Source organism: Ixodes scapularis, unplaced genomic scaffold (assembly GCF_016920785.2).
Source record: "Ixodes scapularis isolate PalLabHiFi unplaced genomic scaffold, ASM1692078v2 PGA_scaffold2__306_contigs__length_199485367, whole genome shotgun sequence".
In the NCBI taxonomy this organism is placed as follows: domain Eukaryota; kingdom Metazoa; phylum Arthropoda; class Arachnida; order Ixodida; family Ixodidae; genus Ixodes; species Ixodes scapularis.
The window spans coordinates 59,441,829-59,468,853 of NW_024609857.1; the positions used below are offsets into that span (position 1 = coordinate 59,441,829).

Consider the following 27,025-nt stretch of genomic DNA (forward strand, 5'->3'; position numbering starts at 1 on the left):
ACGCGAAAGCACTCTACATGGCAGGTGAGTAGAACTGAAGTACGGCGAGTGATGTACGAGTGCTTTGCATAACATGCTGAAGGCTTAACGGCATTTGCAGCCGAAGCATCTCGTATAAAACAAATGGTCAAATCGAGTTTCCAAAGCGATAGCATAGCAAGGGGGTTAAGGTGTCCGCTTTGGACGCAAGTGGTCGTGGGTTCGATCCGCGGTGGTCCTGTTTTTTTTTTCTTTTTTTTTTCTCGAACATTTTGTTTTATCGAGGCATTTGGCGATATTTATGAGTGCGTATAGCTTTACTCTTATATAAATGCTGCCCTTGTTGATGAAATTTCCTTGGCATTGGCAGTCAGACGTCATCTGATGGACCATCAGATGACGTCTGATGGTTCATCACGTTCCACCAAGGCTGCTGACTGGCAATCAGTGTCCCAAATTACGTATCCTGATGGAATTTTCAATAGGGTGTGTGCGTACGTGCGTGTGTGTGTGTGTTACCATGCGGGTGATAACGATTGCGGAAACGAGACACCCTCGTAGTTTCTTTAATACGAGGATAGATTGAAAAGTTTCCGGAATGAAATTGAAAGCAATACATATCCGATTGAAGTTATACTTTATTTTTTGACATAATTCCGCCGAAGCTCGACACACTTGGTCCAGCGATTCTCCCGCTTTTGGATTCCCTCCCGGCAAGCACGTAGCCGGGGGGGGGGGGGGGGGGGGGCGCCCGGCACCCCCCCCCCCTTCCATTTTGCTGGGACCCCCCTCTCCCCCCTCCCCCTCATACAACATTTTGTCATGGGCGCACACCCCCCCCCCCCCCCCCCCCCCCCCCCCCGAAACAAAATCCTGGCTACGTGCCTGCCTGCCGGAAGTGACTTTTATTCGAGATCCCCAAAACAACTCTTCACAGCCTCCGTCATCTCTTAATTCGACAAAAATTTCCTTCCCAAGAAGGTCTTGAGCTTCGGTAATAAGAGGAAGTTTGAGGAAACTAAATGGAAGTGAATACGGTGGATCCGGAAGGAGTTTGAACTTCAGTTCTATCAATTTTTGCTAAGCGACTGCACTTGAACGGGCGGGTGCATTGTCGTGGTGAAACAACACCTGTTTCTTGAACATTCAGGGGTGTTTTTCTTGAATTACTTGTTTCCAGAAGTGTTATGTAGCAATTTGTCCAGAAGAGTTATGTAGCAATTTATGTATGTATGTAGCAGTGACAATTTTTCCATTTTCAAGATAATTAATTAGCAAAATTCCTTTGTCGTGCCAAAAAACTGATGCCATCACCTTGCCTGCCGACTGAATGGTCTTTGCCTTGTTCGGAGCAGAACCACCGGGCCCAGTGCATCGTTTCTAGTTACTTTTTATTTCTGGCGTATAATGGTGGATCCCGTTCTCGTCGATAGTTATAATCGTCGCTTGAAATCTGTTGGATTCGTCAGAAACACCCGCAAACTGTCGGCTGACGTTCGGGCTCGAATGCGTTTTTGCTCCGGATTGAGCAAGTGCGACACCCATTTTGCAGAAAGTTTCTTTAATTCCAATTCATTGCGTGAAACACGAATAACTCGTTCAAAAGAGATCCCCACTGTTTCCTCGATTTCACGCACTTTTATGAGGCGGTCTTCCAAAACGAAGTGATGGATTTCATCCACAATTTCTTGTGTGGTAGCTGTTTTTGGACGTCTTGAACGTGGTTCATCAATTGTGTCCGTACGACCACGCTTGAATTCGGAAACCCAAAAACTCACGATGGAAAACGAAGGTGATGATTCCCCAAGAACAGCATTCAATTTGGATTTGATATCGGTCGCAGTTTTTCCTTCCGAATAAAAATTGTTGATGACCGCTCGTATTTCGTTTTTATTCATCACTGAAAATGTTCATGGTTCCTCGACTAGGATGCTTGCCGAAGTCAGAATTTTTGAGATAGCAATCCGACATTTGTGGTTATTTGATACGAAAGGGTTACCTACATAGTGATATCAAAATATTTTGGAACTAAAAGCCCCCTAGCGGTGATTCCGGAAACTTTTCAATCTAACCTTGTATAGATACACCCACCAAGCCCCGATTGCGTTCCTGGACCAGGGTGTAAGATAGACAGGTGGGGAAACGGCCCATAGAAGCCTACCGCAGCGCCGTGACCGGATTGTGTACTGGTCTGCTTGCGGGTACCCCCGATTTGCGACAGATGGCGCTGCGGCGAGAAGAAAAAAATTGGAATCGGATTTGCGTGGAACTCTATGGGAGAGTGCGGAAAATAAACCGAGAGCACGACAGTCGTCCATTGAAAATTCACGAGAAATCATCTCCGTCAGTTTAGCCGGTCGCCACCGGTCGCTCACCCGGAGTGAGAGTTCGCGGTGCTCCACATAGATGGCGCCACAGAAAAAAAGAAAACCGAAGGGAACACAATCCGGTCGTTCATTTGGCTCTCGTTTCCCCACCTGTCTATCTTACACCCTGTCCTGGACCAACTTTCGTAAACCGAGGCACTAAGGTGTATGCGAACGTATGCAGTCCTATTACATAAGAGGCATTTTCGGATGAGAATATAATGCAGCCCACGCTACACAGCTCAAGCGAGTAAGCACCAAACCACCGCGTGAGTCTTGAGACAACACCACCAAAACTAACGCTTCTGCAATCGTTTTTTTTTCCCCTTTTTTATATTTGCTTCGGCGAGAAACGAGCCGTGCTAGCGGCTTCTTTCTTCGACTTGGAAACCAGAAGAGCCGCGAAATAGCCTAAGAGAGCGTAGCGACTTCCTCCACTGCGAGCCTGTTCCCCGGCGTGCGTCTCGTCGCGAGACCGCCGCCGATTTCGGGAGGAAACAGTGGCGGCCGCAACGTGTAAGCGTACATTGAGGCAGGCCACTTTTTCGCCGTTACATCCGCGTAGGGAAGCCAGACCAAAGCACTCCGTTCACACCTAAGCTGACAGTGCGGCGAAAGTTGTGCGCTTGCCAGACCAACTAACCGTCTCCATTTCGTCGCCTGACTTGGCTCTCCGCGCTCGGGGTCGGGCGGTATCCACGATCCCGTTGCAAAAGACAGACGCACGATCGGGCCGGCGGCGAGCGCGTAGCTCCCACCGCACTGTCAACTTAGGGGTAGCTTGTTCCGGCTGTACTTTGTTTCACCCTGGGTGGAGCGAAGCGGGTGCTGCAGGAGCCATCGGAGCTAATCCAGTGCTGCGCGAGTGTCACGTGACCTTCGGGAGCCGTGCTGCGGCGATGCGCGGGGTGCGCAGTCACGTGATTCTTTCGCGCCTCCCGATTGGTCGGGATGACTCGCTGCGTCCACGCAATCCGTCGTAAGGTGATGGAGACGCGTGGGGTGCCCCGGCATGTTTGCGCACCGCATCAGTACTGCTCCGTGCCGGCGTCGGAGTAGCGCCGCTGGATTTCCTTCAACGGGTCTCGCTCACGTTTCATCGCGTTCCGCCGTGGAATCGGGGATGGGTTATCCGCTCGGTTGGCTGGCTGTCGTCGTCAAGTTCGACGTCCCCGCGGTGCTGAAAACGAATTTGCGCGGCAAGAACATTAGAGAAGAGTTGGGATTTATTTTTTTTCTTCGTCTCCCACGGCGTTGGTATAGTTTGTACTTTTGTGTCAACGGCGTCGATTGAGCGCGGGCGTGGGTATGTGTATGTATACGTTCGACGGAGTTCTACATGGGTACTATATATTCCGTGTCCCTTTAAATCCCATCGTAGCCGACGGTATATACGATCCGGTGGTGGTAATCAAGCAGCGGCAAAAGTACATCGTCACGGCGCTCGTCGCTTTTGTGCGTTCGCTGTCGCCAATTGAACCAATACGCGCAGTAAATGCGCCGCGAGCCTGCGCTTTTTTAAATATTATGTGCGTGGTTGGTTACACATTTTACAGCGAAGCTGTTTATGGCTAAGGTTCAGAGGATTTTTCATGCGCATCAACAAAACCCCCCACAAGCGCTTGGAACGACGACTCTTTGTCGTCGTTCCAAGCGCTTGCGTGCCTAGTTTCCTTCCGCTCTCCCGGGGTGGCGGTCCCGTCGCGCGTGTCTACTTTCCCCCGGCTCCTCGGGGCGGCGACAGTTCGTACCTTTGTTCGAAATTTGGTTTCACGTCTGTGTCGTGTGCTAAACAGCTTCGCGGGTCATGCACCTTCACAAAAGAAAATGGCTCATGATTTTATATATATATATACGCTGCTGCGGCCGCTCGGACGCGCTCGCGGGTGTACGTGCATGGTCGTAAAAAGTCGTCGTAACGCCCGAGACACGATCTTTCCGGGTTTTGAGCCGAACGAAATTCGCCGTTTGATTTGTCTTGAAGGAAGGATTGTCCGCCGAGATTCGAATTGTTGATAAGAAATGGCCGCTTTGCTCGCTGGGACATGCGAGCAACGCGCAGGAACTCGAATTGAGATCAGATGTTTCGTTCGTATTTGTTAAGTTCGCATGTCCCGAAGGGGAAAGGAAAAAAAAAAGTTGGGCGGGGGGGGGGGGGGGTCTACGTATTGTTGTGTTGCGTATTTTGCGTTTTAGAACTTGGTGGGGCGACTAATGGGGCCCGCCTTGTTCCTTCGAATACACGCGCGTGAAGGAACGGAACTATAATATATTTCACTCTTGGCGCATTTTGGCCTTAGTAGCCCTTGTGCCATGAAACCCCAATCAATCAATCAATCAATCAATCAATCAATCTATTTATAATATATTTACTTGAAAACGAACCTCGTTGCAGATAGCACCTAAACCTTTTAGAGAAATGTATTTTGCCACTTTGGGGCTTCCCGGAGATAGTATTTCAAGCTCTTCCTATCAACTTCGCCCACCTTCTTATTGTGGTATCGATAAAACTTACGATACAACGTATTTCACCTCTTCGTCACTTATCGGTTTTTAACCTTTCGACTTTTTAACATTTACAGGTTGAACGGTCGCGTTTTCACTTACATATAAGACGCAATGTAATAAATCATAACCTATAACAAACGGACAACGTAAACCAATTTCGTCAATATTTTAAAATTCCCTCCCTCAAGATAACCGCCACATGTGGCCGAGCATAAGCGCATAGCTATCTTGAACTTACCGTGCGATATCTCCACGGTTTTGAATACGAATTTGTTATAAATCTGGTCTATTGTATCAAAACATTTACTGCAAATCGACGTCGCGTCACAGTAGCATGATATCATCTTTTTTTCTCGAAGTATGTAATTATTATCTTAGCACTTCCACCTCACGCCCGACTTGGCGACGGTGCTGCGCATTTGAAGACATCCTTGAAGCATGAGAGAAATCGAGAATGACCCTGTGGATCCCATGCCCCGCCATCGCGTGACTCTTAGCGCTTTCCACTCTTCGCGAGAAAGCGAACACAAGCAGCTGTCACGTGCGGGTCGTTTCCAACATTTCTGTTGTTCTTCAAGGTTCGTTGTCAGTGCTAGCCGTATTTGTTTGCGTATCGTTCGCAACAACTTATTTCGTGCTATCTCAACCGCGCGAAACCCCGTCCAAGGTTTGCTGTCCTTTTGTGATTTCGGAGGTCATCGGCCCAAAGCTTCCTCGGCACCCGTTGAGCTGTCGAGTTCGTCCTTCGCCAAGCGATGGAAAGGACGGGAGCTTTCACATATGGACAGAGCGGGGTAGAGAGCGAGAACTTTAGATCATTTGTCAGGAAGGCTTTGGTTGTTCATTCAAAGCCCCACCCCCGTGCCCTTGCCTCAGCTCATCTTCCTCCCTCTGCAGCTGCTCATCCCTTTCAGTCTTTACCGCCTGTCCTCATCTGGAAGGAAGGTCACATGGATACACCGTTTTGTCTTACAATGGACCGCGGCTGACGCCATCGGAGCCAGTTCATTGTCATGTCACGTGACCTTGGGGAGGGGCGCAGCTACGGAAGTAGTCACGTGATGTGTTCACAGCACCGGATTGGCTGGGATGGCTCGTAGCGTCCTCCATGGTCCATCGTGAGCTGAAGCGGAGTATGTGGCCGTAACCTCTCGTAACTTGTTTCTAATCTACGCGCTCGCGTCTTGTCACCAATCATTTCTGGGGAAATCTGCTCGAGCTGGAACCTTACCAGTCTTGTTTGTGATCGGTAGAAGCGCTCTTCCGGTCGTTTCTGGGATTACGACTTTGGCGTGACCGGAGGGGTTAGGTTTGTGCCCCTCAAACTGTCCGATGCTAAGCTTCGGCAGGGATTTTCGCGCCTGAGAAACATGAAGGTCGGGGCCTCCTGTTCGGCGGAAGGGCATTTGCCTGCGGCCGTCTGGGCTCCGAACGGAATTCGGGGAGGGCGCGGGGGGATCGGATGCGCCCCACTAAGCCCAGGGGGAGCGGTGTTCGACACGCGCTCTTCGTGACCCAGTTTCGGAGGAGGCTCGTTATTTGGGTAAACACACGCGTCAGCGCGGTGGGCTAAACAGTTCGATTTTGACTTCGGAGTGGTTTTTCCTCCTTGTAGCATTACCGTCGGCCCACTTCGTTTGCGGCAAACAGTTTTCAAGGGCCTGTGTTGTTTTGTTGCTGTTTCTAGATTAGCGCGTTTCTTCGCCGTTGTTCGTTGGATCAACAAATGACCGACCGCACCCTGCTCAAACTGAAAAGGGGTCGTATTTAGAGACACCAAAGGCAATTTCCAGTGTTTTGTATAACGACGAAACTCGCAGAACAGTTTTGTTTTTGTTGTTCTTTTTTAGACTTTATTAAATATAAGAAAAGCCAAGAAAACATATATGCATCTGTGCTCCTCGGCATCAGAACACCCAAAAATAAATATGCCAGACTTCTTGGGCTGTAACCAGTGCAGGGCGTTCGGTGTCATCAATGTGTCTGCACGTTCAACCACATGCCCCTCTCAGAATGCCTGTGCGTTCATTAATCAGTAATTAAACTTAGAGAAAACTGTTCCCGATGTGTCCCTTTTCTGTCACCTCAACGCGACTGCTTCGTTCCTGCAGTTCTTTATCCTACCACTGTGCATTCGTTGGCTCTGTTATTTTGATTTCGGACACCCATACCTGTCTCGGCGGGAGACACATTTGTCAGCATCCCTGGTAAAGCTGAATTACCAATATTGGTAGTTAAATGGGGACTGTAATGCTTTGTCCATCTCCCGTTCCATCTCCCAACTCAGTCTTTAATCAAAAGAACAAAATAAGAGTATCGGTTTACTTCGGTAAACTAGGGAAGAGAGAAATATGAGAAAACAACACACATCTGTTAGTTCGTTCAGTTGGCTGCTGATTTAGACTTTGCTGCGTCTGTATCTTTGACAGAGCTGAATGATTTTTCTGCGCTACTCCAGCGGGTGATGCTGCTTTGGCGACGAATGAAATGATCTAGCGCCGTGTGTCCTCCTTTGGCAGCCGTACGTTGGTTGCGCAGCCTGCCGACCAAAACCGGAAGTGAGGCAGAACGCTTGGTCGCCGAGGTTGAAATGCTCCCTTTTCAATCGAGGGAGGAAACGATCGATGGGATCTGGTTTTCGGTTTTGTGTGTGTTTGTTCTTATCGAGTAGCTCTCTGAATTGTTAATTAATTTAAGTCATCGTCTCAGAGAAGGGGCGTATTCACTGGCATCGATTTTCTTGCCTTTCTGTTAACCTGTGCTGATTAGCTGAACATTAATCTTCCGCCGTATTCTAAAGTGGTTACTTGATGTGCTTTTTTTTTAACCTTTTCGGTTTGTACGCTTAAGCTTGTACACGAATTTAACTCTGTTACGTCCCGGCGCGGTGGTGGCGCGTCGAGCGCGGTTCCGGTCTTTGGCTGCGGGCGCAGGTCACTATGCGGGTAGTGCATTCCTCCGTTGTTTTGAAAGGAACCTGACAAAACCCTGCCTTCTCGTCAAAACGCCGCGACTGGGGCTGTACCAAAAGAGTCGAGAAAGGTTTGAATTGGTCAGTTTTCATGTGCTCGGTTCGTCCGAGAAGGTGGATATCAGCCGTGAAAAGGGAAAACCAGATGCCATCTAACCACGATTGCTTCGGCGAGAAGCACTTTGGGTCGCATTCGCGGAAAGTTGTGGTCATCAGATTTATTTGTTTTGTTCCAACATGAACGCGGAAAAACCCGTCAAGCTGTACGGACCACCTGCGGACTACGTACAGTGCGTCTTCAAGTCCAAACGGCCGCCTGATCGTTCGAACTGTCGTCTGCTTTTTCAAACGTTTCTGCTTGTCGTCTGCTCTTTAAGACGACACGGGCCCGTAGACTAAACGTTGACCCGGCAATCGCGATAAGAAGTAAGTGCAGGCCTCAAAAGACTTTTAAGGTTGAAGGTTCGTTGGGGTAAGCAGGCTCGGCGTAAACAGTACATACCAGAAGATATTCATCATCGTTACCAGTGGGCCGTGGCCATCACCGACTTGTTATGCTTGATTCCCTTGGTCCAATTCTGCTTGGGGTTTTCAGTATCGACGTCGAGCATCTCAGCTACGTTTCACGCTTTTGCAGCCCGAGCGACGTCGCGACTGAAAATTACGAGCGGAATCTCACCATGCGAATCAGGCTTTACGTTCATTCTGCGGCGTCCACGCGGAATGAATCGTCGCATTTCACATTATTCACGCGAAGTTTTGCGGTGTAACCAGCCTCGGTAATTTCGCTGAGGCTGCTCATGTAGCAGACATTGCCAGAAAAGCGTAGAATCAACAATTCCAACGCGAAAAAGAGCGCGGGGACTCACACCGACGCCGACATCGTCGCATTTCAATGGTTTAATTATGGGCGACGCGAGTTTCCTACACTCTATCGCGCATGCGCGGCGCCGGTGGCGTCCGCTAGGGGCGCTCCGGTTTTGTTTGTAAACATGAGTTGGTCTATCAACTCCCAAACGGCAACTATTCATACTCCCTGTCAATATTTTTTTATATATATATTTGTGTTTTGTTTCTGATTTGTTGGTTGTTGGCTTGTCGTTGTAATTGTAAGGCGGCGGAGGCCTCGTCAAGTCAAACTTTCTGGCTTTTTGTCCCTGCAGCGTACATCAGTGTCGGATGATGCCTGATGTGAAATGAAGTCTTCGGCTGATTGATTGATTCGACGCTGTCCACCTTATTGTCGTTCTCATGATGCAATAAGTAAAATGACCGAGAAGAACCAAGCAAAGTGACGCAATGCTGTCAAGTGAATATACCCATTAATTCACTGTTTGTCAGGGGACGAAACGTCAACATGGTGCCGGTGTCGCCTCAGCTAACCATTCACCAAGGCACGTCTCTAACCCGACTCCAAGAAATCATTCACTTATTATGGGATTCAAAATAAAAACAACAAACACAAAAAAATGTGTGCGTTTTTTTTTTTTTTTTTCGGTATGGTGCTCAAAAAGTTGAACCAAACGTAATGATATGATAGACGTTCTGGAACCCTGGAGCGTGAGGAAGGACAGGACCAACAAACAAACAAGTAAGCAAGCAAACTTATAAGCAAGGAGGAAGCCCCAATGATGCTCTAAGCAAGTTCGACGCTCGTCTGATGTGAGATAAAGTTGCCAGAAAGCCAGCTGCTTTCGAAAATAGACGGAACCCTTTTTTCTTTCTGTTCGGAAGAGCACGCACGGCGGAGAAGAAGGTTATCTTTAACCGGTACTACGAATAAAAAATAAAAATATCCGATCCAACCCTTAAATGCGCGGTGGCCCCCCGGAGCGGTCTCTTCTTGGAGAACGGCGCGCTTCGAGAGGCCGCGCGAGTCAGCGCGGATGATGGATCACTCCGGGCTATCGCACCCTTCGTGTGATTAGAATGAGAGACCAAAGTGCGGCGCTTACAATTTTTTTTTTTTTCTTTGCCGCCGGTATTTTGAGGCTTTTTCTGAAACAGGAACCAACGATCGTGAACTTTGTACGCGGTCCGATGAAGTTTCTATTGAACAAAGTTGCTCCGTTTTTGTTGTTGTCTTCTTTCATGCTTGTTTTATTGTAGGCCCTCCAAATATTTTCTCTAGACAAGTGGGAAAAAAAAATTAAATGTAGTTACGCCGTGCGACAGCGACGTAAGCGTTGTTGCGCGTCCTCATCGTGTCTCCGGTGGCAACATTTTGCCTCGGTGTTTTTATTATCACTATAAATTTGTGAACTTTAAAACAAAGTGAATCATTAGGAAACGAGAGAGAGAGAAAAGAAGCTTTTTGAATACATTTTTTGGTTGTGTGGTTTTCGCCATAAATGTCATTCCACATTACAGTGAGATTACCGTTTCTTTTCTCCTATAGTTCACTTGGAAACATTGAGTTCCCCAGGATAGCAGTGGCACCGCACTAACTTCCCCATCTAAAGCGGAGACACCAGATACCGATTGCGGCTCATTGACTTTCCGTTGTCCTACCATACAAGCAATACAATTTCTTTTAGTACCCAAGGTCGTAATATCGAATCTTTTGTAACAAGCGGTAGCTCATACAATTACTGAAAACAAATTAATACAACTCTGCCGCGTATAGTAATTGCGGCGCACCTAATACCACTGCTGGCTTCGTCCAAACTTTGCTGCAGCGTAACGTGTCAAAATTCTTTAGAGGCAGTTCCGATAATACCGCCGCACAGAGGCACGATACATCAACTCGTTAGAGTCCCCACGACTGTGAGAACTGTCACGGGCTGTGAAGACTCCGACACTCGTATTGGCTGGCGACAAGTTAACGGTGAAATGGAGTGCGCGGAGCTCAAGTTCGATCGTCTGCTTCTTTTACAGGGGCTGTGGTGACGTCAGAACGCCGACCTCTGTTTGGTTCTGAATGACGGATACCCCAAGTAGCTTGCTTTGATGTCTAGCCATTATCCTTCGATCAGAGCCAATCTGAGCTCGACCTTTTTCTGAAGTCACCGAAACTCCTGCGCATGAAACAGACAGCTTGCTCTCCACATATATTGTCCCCAGATATCTGGGCTTCCTGCACTGCATTATCCCGTTTATTGTTTGTAAATGTGTGTAGCTGTCTCCAACGCTAAATGACTGACTTCGAATCCGAGCAGAGTATTCTTCACTTCGCAAGCTTGATTGTGGTAACTCCAGTTAGGCTGAGAATGACAAAGGTTTTCTTACAGCTCCGAGGCGGAACGTAGTCTCTTCGTAATTTAAGTGTCTGTCTTACTCGAGCACACGAGCAGTCGTGCCCATGGTACACTCTAGGCTATGTGACCTAACCACTGTTAATTCCTATTTCCTCGTTCTCTTTGATTAATTAGGATGGGAAACTCTCGCAGAAATCAGTGTTAGATGTCGTTGCTCAAGACTGCCATCAGAAAGCAATGATTTCATATAGATATATACTAGTGTTATGACTGTGTTGTGTTTTTTTTTATAATTTGTACGGCTATATTATATATATATTACATGAATATTGTAACACGATATGGTCCTTCTATTAGTGCTTTTCACGTGAAATAAAGGGAAGGAAAGTGGTAGCGCTTTTACAGTCTTTGTTTCGTTAAATTTCTAGTGCGCACCTATTGTTTCATTGGTTGTTGAAATCGTTGGAGCAGTGTAGTTGTTTCCGAACAACTACCAAAAAAGAAAAGAAAATCTCTGTAGTCAAACTGAGCATGCGCGCATTCCAGTGACAGCGGCGTATCGGCTGAACAGCACACACGCAATCCGCGCATTGTTACGTTCGGGTGAAGTGCGGGCGTGAGAAGCCTCTTGCCACACGTTGTATGGCAGCCGGCAGCTGCGATCCACGCAGGTCGCCGACTGCGCATGCCTGATTACGTCACGAAGCCGCAGCTCGGCCTCGACGCCGGCCTTTGTTCTCGCCTAATTGTTTCAAGCGTCCGGCATCCAGCGGCATTGAACGTCGTTACCGGCCACGCTTAGCAGGGCCTCCGCGAAACAGCTATTGGTCGCGGCATTGATCGTGAACAGGTAGCGGGGGCTAATATGGGAGTATCGTGCCTGCTCTGTCTCTTTCTACGGCTTTTTGTTCTGTGGAGCAAAAGTGCCTACGTTTTATTTTAATTTCTTTAATGATTATTTTGAAACCAGAAAGTAAGTTCCCCTTTTTTTTTTCTTTTACTCTTCTTTTTTTTTTTTTTTGTAGGGATATGCGTGAAAACTAGCGGTGTGCGAAGTCTGGTTAGAAGCAACTAGCGCAACGTCATCCCTAGCTTCAACACTCCAAAAAGAACCACAGCCTTCTACTATTTCCACTTGAGCAGAGCAAACGCTGGAGAGGAGGCGAGTGAATCGCCTCCTCTCCAGCGTTTGCTCTACTAAAGGGGAAAGATCGGAAGGCTCTGTAGGGGAGCAGCTTGACCTGATTTTAGTGTAATACGTTCTTTCACTTCTTTGGCGAGGTGTTCGGCATTTCGTGAATCCCAGGTAAAAGGGAAGCCTGGATAAAAGCGTGGCCGCGAGGCTCGACACTGATTGGTTAACGAGACGTCATGTGACCAGGAGGGTAGGCGAGGAGGAGCTCGAGAGCATGGAAGGCTCTCGAAGATCGCCAGGTTTATCAGTCCGATTAGCGCTAGTATCGCTTCATTATAGGAACAACTATCAAGTGTACATATGGTACGCGTTAAGCTATTTAATGAAGAGCGCCGTGAATGTAGGCGTCTGGCGTCCGAAAGCCCAGAGTCTTCACAGCAATTTGCCATAGATTTTTCTTAACTTGCAGCATTCTCTAATCGCACAGCCGCAGTAAAGACCTTTTTGGCAGCAGAACACGCGATTTCTTCGCCTTGGTAACCACAGTCAGTCAGTGAGTCGGCAACTTTATTGAAACTTATTAAATAGGCTTATGCCCAAAACGAGGGTTCGCCTTGGTAACCACCAGCAATTAAGCCGATCAGGTGGTTCCGAAGCAAAGTGCCGACCTAGGAATTCAATTCCCCTCGTGTGGCGGGTTGAAATCGTGGCCGAGGTGGCCGCAAATTCACAGAGGTCCTTCCAAATGCGCCGTGTAGCTGAGTTTCGGTCGCACGTTGTAAGAAACCGGGTGGCCTAAACAGGTCCTTGGTCCTTCGCTCGTGCCACGATTCCATCCTTGATCCAGCACGTAAAGGTCTCCCCTATTCAGCGTTTTGGCTTTCCTTTGGTGTATTGCTGAATCAAGCATGCTTGTCCCCTCCCCCTTTTCAGAGCCTGCTGGTAGATTGATACCCCCTGTCACGGGGGAAGCTAATGTAATGTCCAGCGAATGAGATTCTCCCGCGGAGGCCATTTGTGCGTTGTCACGCGCGGGAGCCTTTGGTGGCATTAACGGAAAATGGCATTGGCTACCAAATGAGTTCGCGGGAACTCGTTCGGAGCTTCCCTCGGACTGACTGAGTAAGCTCAACGGCTGAGACGCGCAGTGAAGGAAAACACCGTCGAATTGTGGTAACCAAAAGGCGCAAACAAAATGTTGTTCATTATATCGGTTACTAGATATCATTCGTCTTTCTGACATTTAAGTGTATTACATAACAGCCCATCAAAGAACTCTTTCTGTACCTTATAAACCTAATTCGGTATTTGGTGCCACGCTAATAGAATAGATACAGCAAATGCCATCGACTTTAAAATCCGTGTAGTTTGATTGATATTGAAAGACATCGCGTGAACCTTTGAACCACGTTTTCTTTTTTCGAATACAGATACCGAAATGCTTGACCAAGGTGAAGTAACCTAATCATCACGTCATTTAATTACAGGAAAAGATTACGCCTTCAGCTTCAAGAATACTGTCAGTCGTAATCGAAATGACAGTGGCCGAAAATTACCCAAATTTTCACCGCATTGCCGGGGTATAAATCAATCGCCTGCGTTTTACCACTTGCCACACTACCTGAAAGTGACTCTTCTCATTCTTTGTCTTTATAGTAAATGCCGTGACACATCCTCGCTCACGTAACATTTGTGATGACATACATCGTAAGTAACTGATAAGATAGACGACAGGACTGACAGCCGATTGATTACTTAGAGCTCGATATGAAGATGCATGCCTACATCTGTTCTCTCTTTTATTTTGCTTGGTCGTCATCCCTCGCGTGTATTTATTTGCCTTTGTGCTGGTCTATAGTCGCTGACATAGTTCGTATGAGGCAAGGTAGTAGTAGTAGTACGCGCTCTAGGTAAAAAACGGGGGGGGGGGGGGGGGTGCTTACTATGTTCACATTCTTGCTGCTTCCTGATTGGTTCTTCATTGTTCTTATCGCAGCAATCTCGTGGACTGAAGAGCGATAATGAGGTGCTCGGGATGTCAAAGCTGTCACGGCAAATGCGCCCGCAGGCTTACACGAGTAGATCGAATGTTAACAGCGTCATGGCGGTCTAAGGGCTAAACGTGTGAAAGCAGTTTCGTTTGAATGTACAAGGGCTCGTAGCTTCGTATAAAACGCTCTATTTTCTTGGCGCCCCCAATACTTCGCGAGTAGACCGATCTCACCGAGCATATACGGCGCACGCATGAAGCCGCCATAACTTTAGCTCGTACGGGGCAGGCGGCAGTGCCCGAGATGCGTCGTGCCGTCTCTGCTCTGCACGCGCAGAGCTTCAGCGAGGTGCGAAAGGACTAAAGTTTCCTCGATGCCTTGCGGCAGCGGTGGCGTAGCCAAACTGGCTGGTGAGATCGGTCTATTGGGCAGAGGACGGTCATGTTTTCGACCATGCATTCAATTTTGAGAATTCTGAATGTAATTCGCCTCTCCAGATTATAGAAATAATGCGAAAATTCCGAACATTGCGGGACTCACAAACATTGTTTTACAGTTTTTATTAATAAGAGGGCGCCGTTTTTTTTTTTTTTTTTTTGTATTAGTAACAATATTTTATTGCATTAATAGGAATGGGATCGCAGCGGCGATGTCTGGATGGGGATGATGCCGGTGCCGTCTGAATATTCGATTAAATAAACAAAAAAAAGAAGCTAAAGACAAAAAAAAAAAAATCTAAGCGCACTACGAAATCTATTTGTCCTTCGATATAATATCTTGATATTTTATTTGAATGAATATTTGAATATCTTTGGTCGCGCAACCTAATCGCGCGCTCAGGTACACCGCGTTTTCACGTCGAGAAACACTGAAGAATATTGAGTAAAACTTCATAGCATGATACCTTTGCCTGTGCGAGGAAACGAGGTTGACGTAAGAGGAATAGCGTAACTTTCGACGCGTTTCCGCCGATCTTTCCGCTGGAATTCGAGACAATCGATGTAAGCAGAATTCGGGGGCGCTCGTCTGTCCGACCGAGCGATTGCGTCGTTTCCGCTTTCTGTTTTGAGGCCCGCTTCGTGGCACGGGTGTCTTTTTTGGTTGACGCGTTCGTCGGCTCCTCGATCGCGACACTTTCTCTATCAGTGACTTTTGCGTAGATCGTTTTCGTCATCCCGCAACGGCTCTCCGCAACCCGCCACGATACCGGAACTCTACAGTCAGGGCCATCGGCGCGCAGGCGCAGTAGCGGCGTCTTCGTTGCAGAGGGCTTAGCGGAGGGGGAAAACGCGGTCTACGAAAACTCCCTATTGTCCACCAAACGCTGACGGCTCAACCATCCATGACCGGCGTGTTCTTTCTTCGAGCGACCTGCATGGGTTAGGCGGCAAGCGACTAGACTCTTCACCCGTGCCGTATTCGCGTAACTTCAGTAAACGAACCGTTCGCTCTTCTTTTTTTTTTTATTATTTTGCCGTTTTGATTGAACGAGAAGTCCTAGGTTATTCGTTGGTAGCCGTTGAGTTTCGCTCGCACACAGAGCCCAGTCACTGCTTGATGCTTTTACTCGCTCCTGTGTTCTTCTTTCTTCCAACCGGGTCATGTTCTAGCTTCTAATCCATTGCTGTCAAACACTGAGTAGTGCTGGGAGACACTAATTCAACGTCCATCTATACACCAACTCATGTTTACAAACAAACCGGAGCGCCCCTAGCAGACGCCACCGGCGCCGCGCATGCGCGATGGTGTGTGGGCAAGAAGCTTGCCGTCGCTTATGAACAAACCATTGAAATGTGATGTCGGCGTCAATGTGAGTCCCCCCTCACCTTGAGGCAGACTGCGACGAATTTCACTCTGGAAGAAATTCGCTTCTTTTTAATAAAGCCCACTCCAGGCGCCTTGGTTATGGGATATAAAAAAAGTGGAAGCCGTTTACAAATCCCTGTAACGCAGAATTGGAGCGCAGCTCTTGAGGAGGAATAGGGAAGGGTACGGAGGAAGGTCACGTGATCTGGGGGGAGGGGGGGGGGTCACGTGACCTGGGGGGTCACGTGATTTCGGGGGGGGGGGGTATGTGATCTGGGGGGTCACGTGACCTCGGGGGGTCACGTGACCTTGGGGCGTCACGTGACGTCGGGGGGTCACGTGACCTGGGGCCACGTGACGATGCCGATGACGTCATCAGTGATGATGACGATGCGGATGCCGGTGACATCATCAGTGATGATGACGATGCGGATGCCGGTGACGTCATCAGTGACGTCACTGATGACGTCATCAGTGGCTATGACGTCAACGGGGGGTCACATGACCTGGGTAACCATCGTGACCCTCGTGAGGGTAACCCTAGTAACCCTTGTGAGGGTAACTCTCGTGACCCTCGTGAGGGTAACTCTCGTGACCCTCGTGAGGGTAACTCTCGTGACCCTCGTGAGGGTAACTCTCATAACCCTCGTGACCCTCGTGAGGGTAACCCTCGTGAAGGTAACCCTTTCGAGGGTAACTAACCCTCGTAACCCTCGTGAGGGTTACGAGGGTAAGTAACCCTCGTGAGGGTAACCCTCGTGAAGGTAACCCTTTTGAGGGTAACTAACCCTCGTAACCCTCGTGAGGGTTACGAGGGTAAGTAACCCTCGTGGCCCTCGTGATCCTCGTGAGGGTAACCCTCATGAGATTAACCCTCGTAACCCTCACGAGGGTTACGAGGGTTGCGGTTACGGCGACGCCGACGCCGCTCAAGCCGGGAACGGGCCCCTAAGAGCTGCGCTCTAACCGCTCATTCACACTGGAAGCGGATCCGCGTTCGCAAAGCGGTTGCGAACGCGGTTGTATAAACATCCAGTGCAATTGCACGCGCACTCGATGACATCAGGTGCGCGTGCAAATGTACTGAATCTTTATACAACCGCGTTCGCAACCGCTTTGCGAACGCGGATCCGCTTTCAGTGTGAATGAGCGGTAAAAGCAGGCCTCATTAGAGAAGACACTCTTGTAGCGATTCAGCTGATTTTGAGGGACGCTCCACGGCCGTCTTCCCGCTGCGATGTTGTTTGTTTTCTTTAGTGGAACTGGCGGACCGTAAGTTGGAGACCTCTAAGCGGGTTATCGGCGGGGAGTTTAAATTAATATTTCGGGTAACTCCGATGACGATAGCCGATACTCCGCCGACAACTTTGCGCGTGCATCGTATCCTTGTCGGGTATCGTTATTGTAGGCATCGGAACGATCTACTAAAACCACATTGAATGGGTATCGCCCGTTTGCTCGAAGCAGACGTGATGCGACCGTTTCTAGCGACTCAACAACCGACGAACGTTTGTCAGTTTTTCGCAATCCAGTCACGAATGTTTACGATCTCCAGGAAGTAGAACCGGTTGACCGTCGTTCGGTCCAGTGCCGCTCATCACACTGACAGCTGCTGGACACTGTTTGTTTACAAAGTGTCGTTGCTCGAACACCGGCGGCACGCTGTCGTGACTGATCGCGGACATGTGGAACTGACCTTGGACAGCGAATTAAATCATTCTTGCGCTCGTCTTTCTTACGTATGATGTCTGCTGAGTTTGAAGTTAGTGTCGAGTCCAGATAGGCCTAAAAATCCCTTTCAAACGAAAAAAAAAAAAAAAATGCGTGAAGAATGTTTGTTTTATCAGCGCACGAAGAATTGCTTGTACCACACAGAAATCATTATTAACATAATCAGTCATTCGCAAGATCCCTCACGTTTCGTCATAATAAACGATATATATGAAAAAAAAAGTCAAATCCGTGTATATAATCCGCAGCGCGTAAAATTTCTACTTTTATAGTCCACGGACTATAGTCCGGGAAATAAGGCCACCGTAATGTTCTTTTCTCAGCTCTAGTTGTTAGGGTTTGCTTTGTTTTCTTCCCAGGCATGTAAGAAAGCTTGCATTTCTCTTTTTCTCGAGTATGCACTCGTTCACCTGATTTTTGTTTTATAATCTTTACACCTTTATATACTATTTTAGGTTAATTGGCCACGTCTGTTCGGGAACCCCACAGGGTTTGTACATCATATGTTGGTGAAAAAAGGTAGTTGTCTAGTAACTATTTTGGACGTGGTCGGCGTGAGGGCGAAAGAATGATTGCGGGGTTTCGCCCGGGCGATGAACCGATAGATTAGAGCTCGCGAGAACTCATGCTAAGGAGACAAAATTTCAGAATTTTGTTTCATTGAATTGCCATTTGCTTCATTTGCTCTAAACACTCGATTAGTAATCGCCATGATTAGGGTACCCATAATTGCATGGTCGTCCTGAGGAACACTACGACATCGTAGCCTGTCTATCGTTAACGGCGTATTGCCATGGGTTTTGTGGGTGCCGTCAGGAAGTAATGGACGGAATTACGCAATTGCACGCAATGGAAAGTTATTCTGCAATCTACCTCCACAAAAATGAGGTAGACGTATATCTTAATTAGAAATCACGGCTACCAAAGGCGTTTGCAAAGCTGGATGTAGGTGGTTAACTCTGTACGGGAAAACATAAACCTTAATGTTTAAGTGAATAAAATTCCAAATTTTCCGGATACAGTTAGGCGAGCAAAAAAAAAAATAAATATATATTGGTGAGTGAAATTGATTCAGTACGAAGAACCCCGAGCCTCCTCGCATTCACTGCCAAGCCTGCCTTCCGTCGTCTGTGTAAAGCGCGCGAACACGGCAATCTCAGAAGGAGTTTTGGTTTTCGATTACCTCTTGTCAGTGTTGATGCTAACACGTTACTTTCTTCGGTATCGGTGACGTAATAACGTACTGGCTACTTTTTCAAAACAGTAATTTTTAGCTTTACTTATTTTGTGTAACCGGTAAAAGAATACTTTTTTTTTTTTCGTGTTCCTAGGGCCCAAGCCGTGAATTCTTGTACTCATCCCACCTACCTTCAAAAGAGTACCTCCTTTTTCCCAGGCGGAACCGTAAAAAAAAGATAAGGTAGTTAGGTTAGGCTTCTGCTTAGATATGATGCGTCTTAAAATATGGCGCTTACGCATATCTTTATTGTCAAAACAGTAAAACATTTATTTCACAAACAAAGCGTAACGTGCGTCGCTTTTTATCGGTAACGATAACACGTTCCTTTTGTTTGCAAGTAACGAGTGACGTATTTTGCTACTTTTTACTCTTTCTCCTGCTACCGGTGCAGTCGAACATTGGCAGAGTGCGCTTCCGCTGTGCACACGAACGATGGCGCGGAGCATCGCCCTGTTGTCACGTGGGCACCGCGAGCACCCTGCAAGCACCGAGAGCGAAATGCAGGAAGGGCACGTGCCGAACTTGCACTGAAAAAGCTTCGCCGCTGAGTTGCGACTTCGTCAGAGACTTCAGATTTTTTCAGGCTCCCAGGGCCCAAAGTTACGAATCGTGAGACGTTACCTCTTTTACCCGTTAATCGCCAACTCTGACGACCTTTGACCTTCTCAGCCGGCCTTCATGGTGCGATCTCTTCGCTTTGAAAAGGGAGCATAACAAGCACCAAACGGACGAACGGTTTCTGCGCGTGTGGGCGAGTACGTGTATTTGCGAACCTGCCAAAAAATTGCATTGGTTCGCTCGCTGCATGTGACCTCCGTTCAGCTGAGGCTAGAAGGCCCCTCCTTCAGCGCGAGCTCGCTGTCTTCCGTGGTGCTTTGGTTCTGCGTGCCCGCACTAACAGGATTCGTTTAATACGCACCAACACGCTCAAATAGTACAGGTTTACCTAGTGTATGTGCATAGCAAACCAGCACCTTTTTTTTTTTTTTTTTTTTTTTTTTGTAAGTAATTTTGAAATTATTCCCACACCTAGCGATTTCGGAATTCCGAGCCGCTTTGCGCCATCCCGCTAAGTCATATTTTCGAGTGCGCGGACTGCGATTTCGTAGAAAACAGTGACAGGCGCGCATGAGTCCATTCTGGCTTCGAAAATTTTCCGCTCCCTAATTCGTAATACACGCATATAAACTCGGGCCCACACTGCGACGAGCGGTTTAAACAGACGCTTAAAACGCACAGCCATTCTGGGAAATTGAGAATTTCAGTGCTTATTTTATAAACCGCCACATGCATCGTCGTCGCGTGGACGTCACCCGTTTCGCGTGGTTCCCTCGCCACCGCGTAATTTGTTTCCTCTCGTCTTTTACGCTCGCTTTTTCCGTTGCTTTTCCTCCATCGCCTCCTCTCCCTCCGCCTTGTCATCCTTTCCCAGTTAAGTCCTTCTCTCACCCGTCGACGGCGGCACGTTTTCGACGTCGCCGCGAGTGGCGGAGATTCAGTCGGCGCAACAACGCCAGCTGTGCTCGGAGACTTTTTTTTTCTCCACCAGTTCCTCGCCGATGGAGACGTGTGCGCTACGTCGCCGCTTATTCATCGACTGGTTGGCCGGTGTGCGTCTGTGAAATGGTGATCTTTTCGACCGTCGTCCATTGGTGATCGTGTGTTGTGCGGTGATCCGTTTGACTTCCTCGTAGCAGAAAAAGAAAGTGACCAAACGCGCGAGTTTTGTTTTCTTTTGATCTGCCTTAGTGCCGGTCTAAGTGGGAGTTGCTACTTGGCTACTCGGAACCATATTAATTCTTTATTTTCTTTCGCTTTCTCGTTTCGTCTGTTTGTTTGTTTTGGGGCAAAGGGCTAGATTGTAGATAAAAGGGGCAGTCGTCTCTGGTACACTGGGCGCCTCCCTGGGGACGTTGGATTTCGACTGTGGCGAACCTCGCCAGCGACGCGCCTTTATCAATCTTTATAATTCCGCCGTCTACTCGGTATCTTTCGGGAGGAGGACTGACCCGGTCGTGGTACCTCCGAGTTGGAGACAATTATTTTTTTTTTTGTTTGTTTCTAAAAAGAAGGAACACCCGGCGTTGTTTGATTGATTGACATCCTTACCACTGCTGCTGCGGCGAGCGGACACCGACTTGGAGGAACGTGTGTGCTGCCGTGGTTGTTCTGTTTGTGTGCCTGGAGGCCTCGCAAAAAGTGCCAGCGTGCTCTCGGGGGAAAAAGGATTTCGATCGCTGGTCTGACCAAGAAGATTGAGCGCGACAAATAATGTCTCCCGGACGGCTGTCATCTGTCGTGGTGCTCTGGGCCGGACCCAATGCTTACGAACAGCTCCTGGATCCCGACGGTGAGTTCACTGACTATATCTAGATACTTCTTTTTTTTTTTTTTCGTTTGGCGAAGAAAATTCTTTGATGCTATATTCCTTTTATCTGATTATAGTATGGGGCCGAAAAAAAAGGTACCGTACTTGTAAAATAAAAGTTTTTCTTTATATTGTCGCCACCTGGCGCATACTCCGCGTGTTAGAAATGACCATTCCCAGCACACCTTCGCAAATGCCAGCTTTTTTTAGATCACCCGGAAATTTCGATCATACATTAATGATCATTAACAGACACTGTCGTTCAAAAATCCGTCACCTGTCATCACAGTGAACAAGATAGAAAACTTGTATAGCCCGCAACCCGTACTATTTTAAATTCTAAGCATGTATAGTTTATGACCTGTAGTCCGGACAATACGCTAGCTCTTAACATGTTGCTGTTTTTTTGTTTTTTTTGCTGTCTACGCGTTCGCCTAGTTGGCTGCAAATAGACGCTAGTCATTGTGTGCTTTTCCATCATTAATTAAAAAGGCACGGGTAATAATCGAATACGCACTGTTTGCGCAACCAAACCGGTCGCCTGTGTTGACTGATTTTTTCTTCGTCTTAAAATCGAGTGGCTGTCATCAAAACTACCGGTGTGGTAGAAAATCCTTATTCCGGGCACTCACCAAAGTGGTACAACTTAGTGCCCTCCAATACCCGTCGGAAGTTAATTGCGAAATATAGCGCCCACGTCGCGTTCACGCGCTAACAGTGGCGCGTAGTGTGCTTGTTTTGCACTGAAGAGTGCACGACTATGCAGTTCGTGTAGAGGGAAGCTGCTTGAAGAAGCAATTTTGTAGGGATTGGAGAAAATATGTTGGTTCTCCGTGAGTAGTAATAGCCCCCGTGACACGTATACGAACGGGTCTAGCGGAATTCTCTTAGTCGCGATCGCTAACTGATCCACGGATCGCCCGAATGGCGTTTAGATATATTCCATCACCTGTAATGCTGATTGCTAGTCAGTGGCGGATCCAAGGGGGGGGGGGGGGGGGCAGTGGGGGCGCCCCCCCCCCCCCAAACGCCTCGCCAGGCAACCCCCCCCCCCCCCCCCCCCCCCGGGGGTTTTTCGTCAGCTCGAAGAAAACACGTAAACAATTGACGCGAGGGACAAAGGATTAAAACAGCGGTGGGTGGACGCGCCTGCTGGGCGCACCAAATATCAGGGTCCTGGACTGCAGGCACACTTCCAAACAATGGCGGATCCAAGGGGGGGGGGGGCGACGGGGGCGGCCGCCCCCCCCCCCCCCCCCAACAAAGTCGACCCCCTCCCTCCCCTCTTCTCGGAGGGCAATTTGACATGAGTGGACCCCCCTTGCACAAGAAAGAATGGGAGAATAGTATCCTTAAAAATTTTCCGCCCCCCCCCCCCCCCCCCAAGACATAGTTCTGGATCCGCCCCTGCTGCTAGTAGGTCTTTCGGCATTAATGAGAATTATTAAACAATTTGCCGTTTTCTAATGCATTTTGTTAAAAAAAAAGGCAACAACTGAAGTGGTGTTTTGACGTCTGCAAAAGTGAATAGCGCGGTATATAAAGCGCCGTATATCAGTGTAATGTTCTTACCTACGAAGTTAATGTTGTTTCCGATTTAAGGGGACTCTGAAGTGGAAATCGCATTTGCGATAGACGATGGATATTCGCTGATAGTTAAAAGTTGTGCGTCCGAGACGGGCTTCGTAGCGCTGTAAACGAATGAACTTCTTTGAGCATAGTAGGGTGGTATAGTAAGTATAGTATTTTTGCCGAGCGGCCGCGACACTCCCCAAACAGTGACATGTGTATGGGAACTTCAGCGACTACGCAGCTTTAAATGGGGTTATGATGTCAGGGATAGCTCGAGCAGAATTCCGTGGAATGTACACGCGCGAGTGTGCAGGTTTGAAAAGGGTATTGGCCGCTCGGTGTGGCCAGGGCGGAAGCACATCTACGGTGACTCGTGCGCGTGTTCTGCTGCTACAACGTCCTACAGCAATAGCGAGTTTTAGAATAGGGGGCCCCAAAGCTTTGGGTGCCCCAAACAGCTCGGACCAGGACCAACCCCTATTCAAGTTGGTCCTGGCTCGGGCATCGCAATGGGCATGCTCAGAAGCTCTGCGCATGCTCAGTGGGGGACGCCTCAAGCTGGTTGGGGCACCCAAAGCTGTGGGACCCCCTATTCTAAAAGTCGCTATTAACTTGATTGCGTCTGCTATGTTGAGTGATTGCTGTCAGAGTCACTCAACAAGTGATGAAAAACAAAAATAAGAACTATGTAGGCGTTTGGTTGTTTGTTTTTGTCTTTTTGGTGTGTGAGTAGCCTTTCTCACCAAGGTCACTCGACTGAAGAAATTCCACGAAATTCGCTTGTCTTCCGATTCTTCTCGCAATAGTTACACGCTTTGAAGAAAAGCCTTTTGAAATGCTGACCCTTTAAGTATCGTTTCTTTTGATTCCGCGAGCGTGGTCGTTGTTGTAATGCTCAAAATTAGTTGTCAGAGGGCGGCCTCACCCTATAAGAGCAGCTTCAGTCTTTTCGTCGACGTGGCAAACATCATGTGCTCCTGTTTGGACGTGTGCAGTCTTCCGTCGTGAGTCAGACAACCTTTCCGCGTCGGCGTTATTTTCGCCAAGGCAAGCAATAACAGGAGGAGAACACGGGACGATGCCGGTACGCTACGAAAACAAGCGAACATTGACACTGCATCCTCCGTTTCCTTCTTTTTTTTTTTAAATTTTATTTTCCTCTTGCTGCGTTCTCATTCCAACCCTTCTGCTAGCACACCAAAACAGCGCGCTCCTTTTGCGTTGTGCCTGTTTTCTTGTCGTTCGTTGCAAGTATTACCGTTGCTTATTGGTTGCTCCTCGAAAAAAAAACGCAAAAAGGTATTTTTGAAGCTTCATGTGCTGCCAAACTTGCGCGTCTTTTGGACTGGTCTTCGTGACGAGATGACACGCGATAAGGGTCGTTCGCTTTTCTTTTTCGAGGGAGGATCGTCCGTTTACGCACACACTGTAGCGCGAAACGCCGAAAGAGAAGGCGAGCTCTCTGTGCATGTCGTGACCACGCTTGGTTGCTTTGGGCGCCACTGCGTTCGGCCGAGCGGTATCATCCACGTGTACCCTCGAAGTACACGGAGAGCCTATTCCCGTTAGCTCATCTCCTCTTGCCCCCGTTTAGCTACGCATCGTCTTGTATTATTTTTTTTTTTATTATTATTTACTTATATTTCTTCGCGTTTCGTTGCGTAGACTCTACTCGAGACGTTTCGACTGACTGGCAAATTCCGCTCCTACTTAGGTGCGTTTGTTTCTTTTTTATTTATTTTGGCGACTTTGTTTTGCGCGTTTGGTTGTTTCGTTGCATCTTCTGGAGATGGATAAACCGGATCAGTGTTGCATCGCGCTCGGCTGCGCTTCGCTGCTATAGCTGCTTGGCGATGTTAATCGGGTGATTTTGGGGGTCTCAATTTCCCGTACGTGACTAGTTGTAAGAGGAAAGGGCGGTGTTTGGGGGGGGGGGGGGGGGGGGGGTTGCGGTGGCATATATATCGTGGAGGATGTGCAGCGCCAAGGAAACAAAAATACTATTAAAAAGAGACCTGGTAAGCGAACAGGGCTGGCATAAAATCTGTGTCGTCGGACGCACCCTTTTGTTTTTGTTTTTTTTTACGTGTGACGTGTGAGGTCCTTGCGAAAGCGGACGCCCGTGTATTTAGCACGCTCATCTTCGTTTTCCGAGCTCGGGAATTTTTCTTTTCCCTCTGCCTTATTACCTATTCGTTCAGTTTGCTTTCGTTTGCGGGGCCCTACTCCTTTTTTTTTTTTTTTTTCGGGATTATAATATCGTTTCGCACTAGGGATCACGCGGCAATTAAAGTACACTATCGGGCCGTGCAGACGGGCTTGCGTCACTTCGGTTATTGTAGACTTGCTTGCAGCTGGGCGCGCCGTTTTAAGTGAACATGGCGGCGGAGAAAAACGCTACACAGAAGCCGCCATATTTCGGCGCGTCCCGTTTTCTTATTAATTGGCCCGTTTCTTCGGCCCGTCTCCATCCTGGCGCTTTCTTCTCGTAATTCTATTGTTGGCATCCGCGGCGTGCTCCGTCTCCCTTAGCGCTGCGTCCTTTCGTGTGGGGCCGTGTTTGACGACGAGGAAAAATTAAGGTCTTTGGCGCCTCAGTGCGTCACGCTCACTTCTTTTCCCGAGGCTGGCCGAGCTGGTCGATGGTGAGAAATGGGGCTTTCGCAGACGATGAAGATCAAGTAACACGATAGAAATCTCACGGCGCTCAGAAACGAAGAGTAAGAGAGGGTATATACACAAGGCCCGAGAGACAGTGACTCGTCACTGAAGTTGTGCGAGAAGAAGAAAATCTTAAAGAGACGATGCACCATGTTTTTTTTGTTTTTTTTTTTTTCTTCTAAATACTGCTTAGAATTATGTCACGACATTTACAATCTATACAACACGCCTTGATGTTGTTTTTCTACGATATGGCAATCCCAGAAAAAATTCAAGAACGAACAAGCGGCCACGTGATCTAAAGCCGATTATATGTCGCCAATGTTGATCGTAGCCACGCGCTCGGGTTGAAAAAGCACAGGACACGCGCTGAGTTACAGACATTCTTATGATCCGGCTCTTGTCGTCATTGCAGGGATTGGACATGAGCCCCTACCCGAATGCGTCTCGAGCTATCGATTATCACGAGCCCAAATCGAGCGCCCACGCGATGCTCGGGTCCAATCCATGAGCCGCATTCAAATATCGTCACAGGAGAATATTGCGATCCCCTAGTTACGTCATCAAGTTGCGCGATGGAAAGATTGAATGAAAACGCTCGCTTTTGTCCTTGAAATCACACCGCAACAAAGGAAATTTCTTGGCAAGTGGCGTTGCGTCCGAGTATCCTTGAGTCCCACCAGTGCCAGTAAGCTCGTGTAAACTGATCAACATTCCAATTGAATATCGTAGCACCGCAGTGCCGGATTAAGGCATTTGGGGGCCCTGGGCTGAGGCTGTTATCAGGCCTCTACCTATGATAATGGTGGCGGTGATGATGGTGGTGGTGGAGGTAACGATGACGACGGGGATATGTATATTTTTGAACTTATTAAATCTAGATGTGTTTCATCGTAGGATTATTGTCGAACCTTCTTTAGATCCGTAGATTCAATGGAATTCAAGTTTTCCTTGCTGGCATTGAGGCGGATGCGATTGTTTGGAAGCTACTTTGGAAATAATCAACCGCTCTAGCAATTTACAATATAGTAATTTTGAGGTGGAAAATATTAGGATTTGTCGTTCACATCCAACAACTTAACCACAAACAAAAAAACACTAAATTGCTTCCGTTTAAAATGTTAACTCCGTTCATGAATTTGTTTGACTAGAATTACAGCTAGATTCATAGAGTACATGCCCGGGCCAGTTTATACAAATTGGTCACGATGTCGACTTGTAGCACAGGTGACCCCCTTGCTAACATGTCGAGTGACATCATTAATCACACATGAATTGAGTTATGCAGCAACCGAAAAGGTACCTGCGAAATTGCCATTCTAATTTCGCTTGTCCTAAATGTAATGCCTCGCAAATTGACAACTGCCACGAAAATCTAGATCCCTTATTCTTGTAATTGTTTCAAATTATTGGAAGTGTTTTAACTTCTAACTAGCCCTCTGTTAATTATAAAAATTGTGTGAACAGTGAAGGAAGTGACATAAGCAAGAAAGAAATTTC

The 27,025-nt window shown here is 47.9% G+C and overlaps 1 protein-coding gene across 4 annotated transcripts in view; it reads left to right on the top strand.

The window, feature by feature from the left end:
* Positions 1-27,025, top strand: part of LOC8043697 — a 288,228-nt gene that overhangs the window by 133,615 nt on the left and 127,588 nt on the right. For 2 of the 4 annotated variants that reach the window (XM_029987477.4, XM_040505223.2), the window contains exon 1: positions 20,422-21,274. The exons of the other annotated variants lie outside the window; for them this stretch is intronic. In XM_029987477.4, the coding sequence (XP_029843337.2) occupies positions 21,196-21,274 (79 nt within the window). In that variant the 5' untranslated portion in view covers positions 20,422-21,195. Of the gene's footprint in view, positions 1-20,421; positions 21,275-27,025 lie in introns of those variants that run through there. 4 annotated transcript variants of the gene reach the window in all.